This window comes from Hyperolius riggenbachi, chromosome 3 (assembly GCF_040937935.1).
Source record: "Hyperolius riggenbachi isolate aHypRig1 chromosome 3, aHypRig1.pri, whole genome shotgun sequence".
Classification (NCBI taxonomy): Eukaryota; Metazoa; Chordata; class Amphibia; order Anura; family Hyperoliidae; genus Hyperolius; species Hyperolius riggenbachi.
The window spans coordinates 96,793,696-96,806,333 of record NC_090648.1 but is presented as its reverse complement, the minus strand read 5'-3'; the positions used below and the strand labels follow the sequence as shown (position 1 = coordinate 96,806,333).

General features: G+C 44.3%; 1 protein-coding gene across 1 annotated transcript in view; it reads right to left on the bottom strand.

Annotated features, from left to right (window-relative positions):
• Window positions 1-350: 350 nt before the first annotated feature.
• The window catches only part of POLB (DNA polymerase beta), a 35,238-nt gene continuing 22,950 nt past the window's right edge, over window positions 351-12,638 (bottom strand). The window contains exons 11-14 of the mRNA XM_068274635.1: window positions 9,067-9,153; window positions 4,082-4,143; window positions 2,647-2,786; window positions 351-1,864 (exon numbers count right to left, since the gene is read on the bottom strand). Coding sequence (XP_068130736.1) covers window positions 1,770-1,864; window positions 2,647-2,786; window positions 4,082-4,143; window positions 9,067-9,153 — 384 coding nt within the window. The 3' untranslated portion in view covers window positions 351-1,769. The remainder of the gene's footprint in view (window positions 1,865-2,646; window positions 2,787-4,081; window positions 4,144-9,066; window positions 9,154-12,638) is intronic.

Below are 12,638 nucleotides of genomic sequence, written 5' to 3'. Positions count from 1 at the left end.
TCCCACAATGTTGGGAAGTGCAGCACTGGAGTCACATGACGCTAATATTCCTGAAAATACAGGCATCTGCAATCTTTTTCTACAAATGACATTCCTTTAACTGCATTGGGATATCTTGTACTGAATGAAAAGCTTAAAGGCCCATTTGAACCAGGCTATTCATTACCTACTACAGTAACATCTGAGGAGGAACTGTGCTGAGGGCCCTGCTGCACTGTACTAGGCTGATACTTGCACAGGTTTTATGTATCCCCACTTGTGTGTCATATTGGTGAAACAATTTCTTCCCCCTTCAAGACAATCAGTTTTTGAGCGCGCGACCGAGCACACGGAAGGAAACTGATCAAACATGGATATTTTTTTTTATAAAGATTCAAATGGAATATTTAACCTTGTTTGCAATATCCTTAGTGTTCATTCTCAGAATTTATCTAGTAATGTTATAAAAGGATATTTATTTCCAGCACAAGGCATGAATCAAGGCCAACAGCTATTGAGGACTAGTGATGTCTAGAAGCATGAGATTTGTGTGATCAGCTGATAGATTTGCAAGGCTGTGATTCCATCCTGCTTTAACACATGATCTTGACTAGCCAATCAGAGACTTGCATATCTATCACCTGTCCAAACTGATTGCATACTTTAATACTTCTAAACCAGGCTTTGTGGTTCTGCAGACATACAGTACTTCAAAATAATATAACCATTAAACATTTTTTTTTTTTTTTTTTTTACAAGCAAGCTGCTCTTGCCTGCAGTCTACTGCACACGTTAAAAGTTTCAGTACTGAATAAAAAAAAAAAATCTCCATAAATAAACAGCAGTCATAGGACTATATCAGCCATAGCTTCCAGTCATAGAAAACCCTATCTAGTACAGATTGCTATAGTGCATTTCTCATATAAGCCCAGCAGCAACTGGAGATGGACGTTTAGCCTCCTTCCATACTGCATCTGTTGCCACGTGATACAAATATCTCTTATCATACGTTCACATTGGCAGAGTTCCTGTACACAGGCAAACCTGACTAAACTGATCACATGCTTCTCGATGAGTTCTCCTAGACATGACCATCACTAGTGTTAGAGGGAACCTGAGGTGAGAGGGATATGGAGACTGCCATATCTATTTGTTTTTAAGCAATACCAGTTGCCTGGCTGTCCTGCTAATCGTCTGCCTCCAATACTTTTAGCCATAGACCCTGAACAAGCATGCAGCAGATCAGGTACTCCAACTCCAGTTATACTGCATTAGCCATTTGATTGTTCCAGAATTTTAACTCAAGACACTTATGCCAGACAATTAACAGGACTGCCAGGCAACTGGAATTGTTTACTAGGAAATAAATATGGCAGCCCCCATAGCCCTCTCACCTTGGGTTCCCTTTAAACATTGCTTCCACTGCTGTATATAAGGCCATTCACCGCCTCATGACAGGACTGCCCCGTTTCTTTGTTAACATAAAAGTATTTACGGAGTTTTTTTTTTGTTTTTTTTTGTAAAACCAGCTGGCCAGTAGCTTTTAGTTAAAAAAAAACAAACAATACGTAACAGGTTTCCTATAACATGCATTACCATCTATCTACTGTAAATCTATTCAGCATTCAAAAATCACAAACCACACACCTCTATAACGCTATTAACACACACATCACACACTGCATTCCATAGAGCAGCCTGTTTTCCCTCATTCTCCTCTACAGATCGTCCAGCTGGAGGGATTTCCTCTGTGTGTGAAGGGATGGATAACACCGAAGCATGGCTGCCTCTCACTCGCTCCGTTCCTTCGGCTCACGATATTTATACTGGATGTAGTCAAATATGTCCTTCTCGCTGTCTATTGGGACAGGCTCACCTGCTTGTCCTGAGGAGAGAAATGAAGAAATGACAGTTACACAAGTATGGAAGAAAACCCTGAGCCAAATTGGCCATTCTGTTTGATTATATGAACAGTTAAAACCTGGTACAGCACACCTGTAATCTAAAGTTGGATATCGCTGAAGAGGGAAGTCTGTGTCCTTCAGAAACTTCCCCCATCCTCTTCATTGCCAGCTGGGACCCTCTTCATCTTCGCTACTGCACTCCCCTCTGTATACCAGCATGGCCACACTGCCCAAGTAGGTTTGCCCCAGCGCAGTAGTACAGAGGTGCTTGTGCACAAGTGCATAATCCGCTCCCTGCTACTGCCCAGGTGCGGGCTGTACTTTGCACCAGCGCTATACTGAGCTGCTGACAAACATTTCTGAATGGATTTTATGATTTGCTATATAAGCAATTCCAGTTCCTAGCAAAGAGTTTTCGTGAGCTGAGGGAGCTTTGTGGTTTTTACACAGATGACTGTACTTGTGGACACAAAGCAAGCAGGAGAACTTTATGGGCAATAAAGAGTAAGGAAACAATTTTTGTATTGTATATTATGCCAGACTGTAATTCCACTTTTTGACAAAAAGAGTTCTCAATTTCAGTCAGGATAGTATTCACTACGAGTCCAGCCTGACACTGACATAGCCTTAGCTTTTATCACAGGGATTATCAGCTGGGTAAGAGAATCTACTACTAAGTAACCTCAAGGGGTTAACAAAAAAACTAAAGACCATAAAACAGATGCAGACATTACTAACAAAACAAAAACAAAAACCAGCTGACCTGTGACTCCCAGCGGCCGTAATGTATACTCATTCAAGGTGAATCCTTTCTCCAAAGCATGAGTACGCATGTTCTTGTTGAAGATGTCACTGCCGGTGAAATAGAGAACTCCGCAGTAATACTGGTCCTTGGGGATTAGCCTGTTGTAGTATCAAAATACTATTTAGAATTAGAGTGAAAACATCATATTAATCATACATAAAATTAACAAAATATAGAGTTCCTGTACACAAGAAAACTTCAGATTGACATCAGTTAATTGGTCTGTCATTTACTTGCATAGCTTCGACATGAACGGATATTAAAAGCCCCTTGTACACTAGACTAATGTCTGTTTGGATTTAAAAAAAAAAAAAAAAAGTGATTTTTGACTTTAAAAGGACTTAAAGAGGAACTGGATGAAAATAACGTAATTAATAAAATGGATTTTTTTTTACAATATTCATTTATAAATTATTTAGCCAGCGATTGTCCATTGTAAAATCTTTTCTCACTCTTATTTACATTCTGAAATTCAGAAACACAGGTAGCAACCTACTTAGTCCTGCCAGGTGATCCCTGTGTATAGAACTCTCATCAGTAAACTAACATTTCATTTCACAGATTGAAATATAGCTTGCTTGGCAGTTGGAAACAGCCCTTATTTCCCACAATGCAACGAGGTTACATAGGAAACTGTATGGACCATGGTCACATCACACTGTGGGAGGGGTTTCAAAACACACACGCACGCACGCACGCACGCACACACACACACACAATTGCATTGTCTAATTGGGGAAACAAATGCAAATAGTACAGTGTATGGCTACCTTTAAAGAGACTCTGTAACATTAAAAAACGCCCCTGGGGGTTACTCACCTCGGGTGGGGGAAGCCTCGGGATCCTAATGAGGCTTCCCACGCCGTCCTCTGTCCCACGGGGGTCTCGCTGCAGCCCCCTGAACAGCCGGCAACAGACCTGACTGTAATTTCAATATTTTCCTTTGCAGGCTCCTGCGGGGGCGCTGTGGCTGCTGTCGGCTCCGAAGTAGACGGAAATACCTGATCTCCGTCGGGTCCGCTGTACTGCGCAGGCGCCGGAGACTTGCGCCTGTGCAGTAGAGCGGACCCGACGGCGATCGGGTATTTCCGCCTACTTCGGAGCCGACAGCCGTCAGAGCGGCTGCGCTGGAGCCGGGAAGGTAAATAATTACATCACCGCTGTACGGAGGGCTGCAGCGAGACCCCCGAGGGACGAAGGACGGCGCGGAAAGCCTCATTAGGATCCCGAGGCTTCCCCCACCCGAGGTGAGTACCCCCCAGGGGACATTTTCACATTACAGTTCCTCTTTAAAGCACATGAGAGGAAATAATCTTATTCACAGTGTTATAAATGGGATGTGCTCCTCTTTCATTCCAAATAATCACATTTAGCAGTGAGTCTCCAACATTACCTGATATCAATTCTCCGGAAGGGATACTGTTTGCCTCCCTCAGATGGTAGTTGGCCCACACCCTGTAACAGAACAGGACAACGCACACTATAATGAGGGTGTGAGAAAACAAGCATTTATACCAGTGGTACTCAAACTAAGGCCCGTGGGCTGAATGTGGCCCCCTGAGGCTTTTTCATCGGCCCCCACACACACACACAAAATGCAGTCAGCTACATTTTTAAATAATGGTGGTCCGCATATAGAATAGCAGTGCTGGCACCACCCATCCACATGGAAGCCAGAAAGCAGTCATTCGCTGGTTTCCAATAAAATTCCACATCAGGTAACACTGCTGTCCAATTGGACTGCACGCTGTCACCTGGGTATGCTTCACTGTCTGGTCCGCAAAGACTTCTTCATCATTTTATGTATACTCCGGCCCCCCAGCAGTCTGAAGAATGTTGACCCGGCCCTTGGCCCAAACCGTTTGGGGACCCCTGATTTATACAGACAAGTGACCTCAATGGGACACTAGAACTGAACATTGCTAGGATGCGATTAAAGTAACAGAATAAAAAAGTATCACAGTCTGGCTCACTCCTAAGTTTCTGGTGGTCTTTGCAGTCTTGCCTTCTTTTCAGGGCTGTGGAGTCGGTCCAAAAATCCACCGACTCCGACTCCTCAGTTTAGGATTCCACCGACTCCGACTCCGCGACTCAGACTCCTCTAATTTGCATATTACAATTTTGTTGATTAAAAGTATGTAACATGAAATTTGTCTCTTAACTGCCAATGCTTAGGAATTTTACAAGACAACTGAAGTGAGAAGGATATGGAGACTACTATATTTATTCCCTTTAGACTAAAACTAGTCCTTGGTAAGAGTACTTGTAAAAGGTACAAACCGGAACAAAGAACATCTATCAGGCCCTAGGCAATGTAAGTGTGGGTACATGTAAGAATGATGTGCAGGTACTCTGCAGGGGAATGAGGAGATTGTAAACAGACAACACCTCTGCGTTCAATGTGCACAGCATTCTCAGTGGATTCCCTGCAGCTCTGTGGGGAGTGCATATATAGAGTATAGTACTACTGTGTAACAAAGTAAACCTGAGACAGATGAAATTAAAGTTTTATACATACCTGGGGCTTCCTCCAGCCGCCTTCAGGATAATCAGTCCCTCGTTGTCCTCCTCCACCACCTGGATCTTCTGCTATGAGTCCAGGTACTTGAGCCAGTCAGGCGTAGTGCGCATGCACACACTCTGCCGCCAGGAGCATACTACACCTGTGCAGCACTATTGTGCAGGTGCAGAATGTTCCTGGCTGTGGGAGCGGCATGCGCCGGACAGCGCTGACTGGCTGAATTACCAGGACTCATAGCAGAAGATCCTGGTGGTGGAGGACAGCGAGGGACTGATTAGCCTGAAGGGGGCTGGAGGAAGCCCCAGGTATGTATAAAACTTTACTTTTCATCCGTCTCAGTTACCCTTTAATTTGTAGTCACCAAACCAAATTTTAATAACATATCACATTATTTGATTTCATCAGCAAAGGGAGTGCATACATTTGCATAAATCAGAATCGACGCAGAATTATTTCCATCTCGCTGACCATCTCAGTGACACGGCTACACATCGGGCTTTATTCTTACAGCATAGATGTTATTTAGTATATATAAGAGATTCCTGTGTACACATCATATATACAGTCACAATCAGATATGTATATCTGACCTTAAAAATACAGGGACTGCTTTATTGAAGCAGCACAAGTAACTAATTTTGATTGGTTTATTTCATTTTTGTGAACTAAGCACAGCTATTACTGTATATATACTGTATATATACTGTATATATACATTATTTTTAATGACTATTATCTGAGAAATAGAACATTTTATCATATTTTCTATTTTAATTACAGTTACAAATTCACTAGGAGTCGAAGTCGGTGCATTTTTTCCCGACTCCAGGCACCCAAAATTGCCCGACTCCACGACTCCGACTCCACAGCCCTGCTTCTTTTTTGGGCTACAGTTTCTACAATACAGTCTGATTCAGCATATCATTGTTTTTTATTTACATTCTATGGCTCAGTTCACTACACTGTTTCAATGTTTACAGTCGTTATTTTTTTGAGTAATTTAAATAAACAATTTTAAATACAAAAATAAAGTATCACAGTCTCGGTTCTTCTTTTAAAGTGAACCTGAACTCAGAACTTCCGCTCTGCTGTAAAAGATACACAACAGCATAATAACCTTTAACCCTTTCTGGACCAGCACCCTCTGCCCCCTTAAGGACCAAAGGGTGCTGGTCCCGTAAATCGCCGCTTCCCGGCGAATCGCCGCAATGATCCGCCGCTCCCGAAGAACACGCCGCTCTGTCCCCGCCGCAGGCTGCTCTCTCTGCCGTCGCTATGACAGCAAAGCGCTGTGCGCCGGTTAGGAGCCGCTTTCATTGGCTCCTGACCCTGTCACTCCATGTAAGCCAATGGGAACGGCTTACAGTAATGACAGGGCCAGGAGCCAATGAAAACGGCTCCTGCCCAGCTCACAGTGCTCTGCCGTCATAGAGGCGGCAGGGCAGTAACGAGCGGCAGGGGCAGAGCGGACCGAGCGGCGGAGACGGGCGGGGGCGCACGGTCAATGGGACGCAGAGTTTACGTCCGGTCAGGACCGCAGCGCCCCCTGCCCGACGTAGATTCGCACTCGCTCGGTCCGCAGGTAGTTAAACAAAAACATTTCTTTTTTACAGCTAATGCAATAAATCTGCAGTGTGTCCAATTCCTTCTTTCATGGAAACTGACATATTGTTAACATCCTGTGTTCATAAATTAGATTACTGAGCGGACACAGCTGAGAGATCAAATTACAGTTGTGATTAGTCACAGATGAGGGGGAATTAGACATGCTAAACTCTCATACAGGGTGCCCTTCTCTCGGTTTTCCTTCTGTCCTGTGCAAGAGTTCAGGTCCACTTTAACCTGTAACATTAGTACTATGTGTTACTGCCAGGGCCAGGCAGAGGCGAGAGAGGCTCCAGCCTCAGGGCGCAGTGTAGGAGGGGCGCACAACTCACTCAGCTATCATTCCTCTATTGTGTTTGAAGCACAGAGAAATAAGAAAAGGGAATACATGGCAATGACTGCAAGCCAGATAACTAGAGATTAAAGGACACCCGAAGCGAAAATAAACTAATGAAATAAACGATTGTATCTATCTTCCTTTTCCTAAAAATGACGTTAAGATATTCCATAGTTTTATTTTATGTTTAAATCTACTTTTTAAGTTTTAATGGTTTTATTGTTTTTTGCTCAATGACACATTCATTGAAGTATGCCAGAGCTAAAATCTATGAACTATTCACCCTTTTTATTTCTTTCCTGCTCTCAGAAGCTATTTTCTGCTAGGAAAATGTTTTATAGTTGGAATTTCTTATCAGTTAGGGTCACACTGTAGTCACTTCCTGTTTGAGTCAGGACTGAGTCAGCCACTTACATAACTGATATTTAACCCTTTGAGGCAGAGAAAGAAAAAAAAGAGCCACAGCAGTTATTAGTGTGCTTGGCGCTGTACATACCCATGTCTATCTCATCATGTCACGTCACTTCGGGTATTCTTTAAAGCGGTATTGTCACCATAAAAATCAAATTTCAACAGCAACTGGTCTGAGTGTATTAACCAGCCTGGCGTTCTATTAGGATCGCCAGGCTGGCGACTGGACTTTTTTTTTTATTAAAAAAAAAAAAACTATCGCATGCAGCCAACTAAAAGTTGGCTGCATGAAAGCCCACTAGAGGGCGCTCCTGTTGAAAGGCCGCGACGAGCGGAGTGATGTCATGGACGTCAGCCGACGCCCTGACGTCAGCCGCCTCCGATCCAGCCCTTAGCGCTGGCCGGAACTGTTTGGTCCATCTGCGCTGGGCTCGGGCGGCTGGGGGGACCCTCTTTCGCCGCTGCACGTGGCGGATCGCGATCAGGTAGCACACGCGGCTGGCAAAGTGCCGGCTGCGTGTGCACCTTTTTATTTGATAAAAATCGGCCCAGCAGGGACTGAGCGGCAGCCTCCGGCGGTAATGGATGTGCTGAGCTTGTCCATACCGCCAGGCTGGTTAAGTGATAAAGATGCTATTCCTGCATTCAAAACTTTTTCTGCTGTTATGGTTTGGAGTTATCACATACTTTAGGAGCACTGGCCCTAGTGCCAAACAGTGCCAAAAAGTTGAATGCTGGGAGTTCTTTTTATCTATAATATATTCCTCCTCTTCCATTTATTTCCCTGCCTAGCTGATCACTTCTGTTTACAAGCAAGGCTGAGGTGACTCAGTGATTGGATGTGTAAATAAAATAAAATAAAATAAAAGACTCTGGGAGGAGGGCAGCTACTGAATACACAATGAGCAAGAGAAGGGAGGGAGGGGGGGAGAAACAAGAGTCAGGGAGGATATGATGTCAGCATTAGCTTGGCAAAATGGCCACTGCCTAGAATAGGATTTTCTGCTTTTCGTTTGTAGAATTCACAGGAATCATTAAGTGGACAGCACAATACATCTGTTATGTAAGTAGAACTAGTATTTATCTACTTATATATGTGTTTTTTATTTCTAGGTTAGCACGGGTGTCGCTTGTTCGTTAAGGTGTTGGGGAAGTTGGGGGCCCTGGGGCACCTCTTAGTCTGAAAGCAATCAGTGTATGACAGCTGGGGTGGGAGGGATGGGGGGGAGCACTTTGGTGTCTCAGCCTTGGGTGCTGGAGGACCTTGTCCCGGCTCTGGTTAGCGCTATTTATAGGATGTCAAACTTATCTCTGAATCATTACTGAGGTAGTCATTGACTTGGAACAAGTATGCAGAGTCAGTGTCCATACAATAGCTGCAGACCACTGAATACATAGGAAAAAAAATCCTTATCCTCACTTATCTATCATGACAGGTTTCCTTCAAATCAGCAACATGCAAACATTTCAGAACTCCTTGCTGAGGGCACTTCCTGTATCTTACCATGTATTTCGTGTCTCCTTTCACCAGAGTATCTGTGAGAAACTTGCAGTCCTCCAGAGTCTGTACCACCTGGTGCAAGAGGTGCGGCTGTGAACACACAAACCACACCAACCAATTACATGACAGAATATAAGAAGACATAAAAGCAAAGCTACAAAACAAAACATATCCATATCCTAATGAGGTGGTTATACCAGGGCTGTGGAGTCGGGGCAGTTTTGGGCACCTGGAGTCGGAGTTGGAGTCGTGGTTTCGTAAACAGTGGAGTCGGATAATTTTTGTACAAAATCCACAGCCCTGTTAAGTTTTAAGAGTCGGAGTCCAGGAGTCTGAGTCAGAGCCATTTTAGGTACCCGGAGTCGGAGTTGGAGTCGTGATTTCATAAACCGAGGAGTCGGAGTTGGAGTTGGAAGATTTTTGTACCAACTCCACAGCCCTGGGTTGTACACAATGCATCATTTTTAACACATTATATGTAAGACATCAATCTAATGAAAATCTATTATACAAAATAAAACCTGATGATCGGTATTCCACCATAGCTTTATCGATCATTTCCGGGGAAAGGTGGAGCTTTCTGCAGCTTGTCATGGCCGGAGTGGTGTGTGAGAGGCTGCATCAGCTTCGCACCGCTTTAGATGGACAGATTCCAGCAACTGGTTTCATCACCTTCAAACACTTTTCTGCTGCTGCCCAGAAAGCATTTGGCTTCATGTTTAGAGCACTAGGAGAGTACAATGTAACTGTAAAAGTCGCTGACTCCAAAAGCTGCATGTAGCATCCAGGAAGCATACAATTGAAATGGGTGCCGGTAGACTTGGGCACAGGACACAGCTAGTACATGGCTGATCCTGCTTCTGCACAAGTCCGGGCAGTATTAATTACTATTACCCCTCCAGGCCGCCATGGATAGTGGGGGAATGATATAATTTGGCTTCCAGTGATTGCCGGAGGCCGAATTATTGTGTTTTTTAAGCAACCTTGGCTCCGTCTTCTGACGGCGCCGACCTTTCCCACTGAGCGCCGCTCAGTTGTGATTCCTATTGTAGCCTATGGTGGCGCCGGCTGCACCCAAATCTAGTAGCGCCAAAAAGCACTGCTCCGTCCAGGAAAACTTGATCGACCATGCACACATTTTTTTAAAAAATTTACAGTGATCAGCCACTAAGAATACCTTGCCTGACCCACCAAACTAGCGCTGATACCTAGACTCCAGAAGACCTCAAGAGGTGTCCTGTGCCATCTGATACCACAACAATGGATGGAGCAGCAACCAATCAGCAGATGGGACGTGCTATAGGTCTGAACCTTTTTGTCTAATGAGCTAAATTGAAGTGTAGAGAGTTGTGGATTGAGCGACCAATGAGATTAGAGAGGTGTGTCTTTCCTCCCTCCCGGCTTCCACTTTTCTCCTATTTCTGATTGGTGGGTACTTTTTGTACTTTTTGAGTATAAGTAGTGCCTTTGTGTCTTAGTATTTCAGTGGCTAAGACGGCTTGAAAAAGAGAGGGCTGACCTCTGGAAACATCAATATTATGTGCTAGCCATTTATTGTATTGTACTATTATGACGCTTCTTAATAAAAGAGCTTGAAGATTTGAAACTGACGGTGCTGCGTCTTTTTCTAAGTTTGTAGTAGTTACAGAGGCGCCAGCAGAATAAAAATTAGTAGTCTATTGAAACCAAATAAAAAATTGGGGGACCGGGCGGATCAGTCTCCCCAATATATATATGACACAACCACCACATATGGTATCCAGAAAAATATATATTTAATCAGTGCTCCACATAAAATTTATGCAACACGTATCGTGGGTCCCAAGTCGGCTTCCTCAGGCAAATACAAGTGCAGTAGCAACTCCGAGGTTGTGCAGATAGGTGCATCTGCACAACCTCAGAGTTGCTCTTGTATTTGCCTGAGGAAGCGGGCTTAGGACTCACAAAACGCGTTGCATAACTTTTATGTGGAGTACTGATTAAATATATATTTTTCTGGATACTATATATGGTGGTTGTGTCATATATATTGGGGAGACTGATCCGCCCGGTCCTCTAATTTTTTTATTTGGTTTTAATAGACTACTTTTTATTCTGCTGGTGCCTCTGTAACTACTTGTAGATGTTCACAGCAGCGCTTCCAGCAGCGTGATTCCTCAGTGTGATTGCTTCCAGATCCTATAAAAGCAAGCAGATATGGGCGCTCATAGCGGGTAAACCTCTAGCACAAGTACATCCTGTTTGAAAGGAGGAGGAGAAAGCGCCGGCACTGCTGTCATACACTTTATTTAGACATTGGTAAAATCAATGCAAGGAAATTCTTCCAGACAGATTAGGAAAGACACATACCGTGGGTAGATGTAGCAGGTGCGGTGGGTGCAGTGGGTTAACCCACTGCACCTGCTACATCTACCCACGGTATGTGTCTTTCCTAATCTGTCTGGAAGAATTTCCTTGCATTGATTTTACCAATGTCTAAATAAAGTGTATGACAGCAGTGCCGGCGCTTTCTCCTCCTCCTTTCAATCATGCTGTAACTTGGACCTGAGCACGCTGAGGATACACTCCACATACATCTCCGTTTGGGGCCGTGCAGTGCTCCCTCCTCTCCCTCCTCCCCCTCCTTGGATGTGCAACGATCTTTGCAGTGCCAGCAATTTCTATCTTCCCCTCTTACTGTCCCAACAAGTACATCCTGTGTATAAACCACACTTAGTGCCAGAACCTCCACCGCATGCAGGACAGGGGTCACGCTCCCCCCCTATAGCCCCTGCTCACCAGCTATTTGCTTTCAAACAGGCATATCACATGTATTTCTGTAGAGCTATAAAAAAGCATAAAAAAGCCACTTCTCATAGCGTAAAACCGTATTTAATATGGCTAAAATGCCCTGCTTAAAAAACTTTGTACCAGATAAAAGAATATCACAAGCATATCTCACAGCTCCATTAGATGAACGCCAGGTTTAAGAGCATAGCGTGCGAGCGTGTCCTGAGCCCCTGATGAGTCACGCCCTCGAGTGACGAAACGTGTAGGGCGGAGCTAGACACGCACGCTTCTTGGAACACACACTAGAGATGGAGGTTACCGGTGCCGCGACAGGGAACCTGGCGTTCATCTAATGGAGCTGTGAGATATGCTTGTGATATTCTTTTATCTGGTACAAAGTTTTTTAAGCAGGGCATTTTAGCCATATTAAATACGGTTTTACGCTATGAGAAGTGGCTTTTTTATAGATCTACAGAAATACATGTGATATGCCTGTTTGAAAGCAAATAGCTGGTGAGCAGGGGCTATAGGGGGGGGGGGGGGGGGGAGCGTGACCCCTGTCCTGCATGCGGTGGAGGTTCTGGCACTAAGTGTGGTTTATATACAGGATGTACTTGTGCTAGAGGTTTACCCGCTATGAGCGCCCATATCTGCTTGCTTTTATAGGATCTGGAAGCAACCACACTGAGGAATCACGCTGCTGGAAGCGCTGCTGTGAACATTTACATTTGGTTAAAGGAGATCTTTGTGTACCCTTTTGACAGCTAGCAGCAGTCTGGACTTTTCTAGAGGTTTAGGAGTGGTGA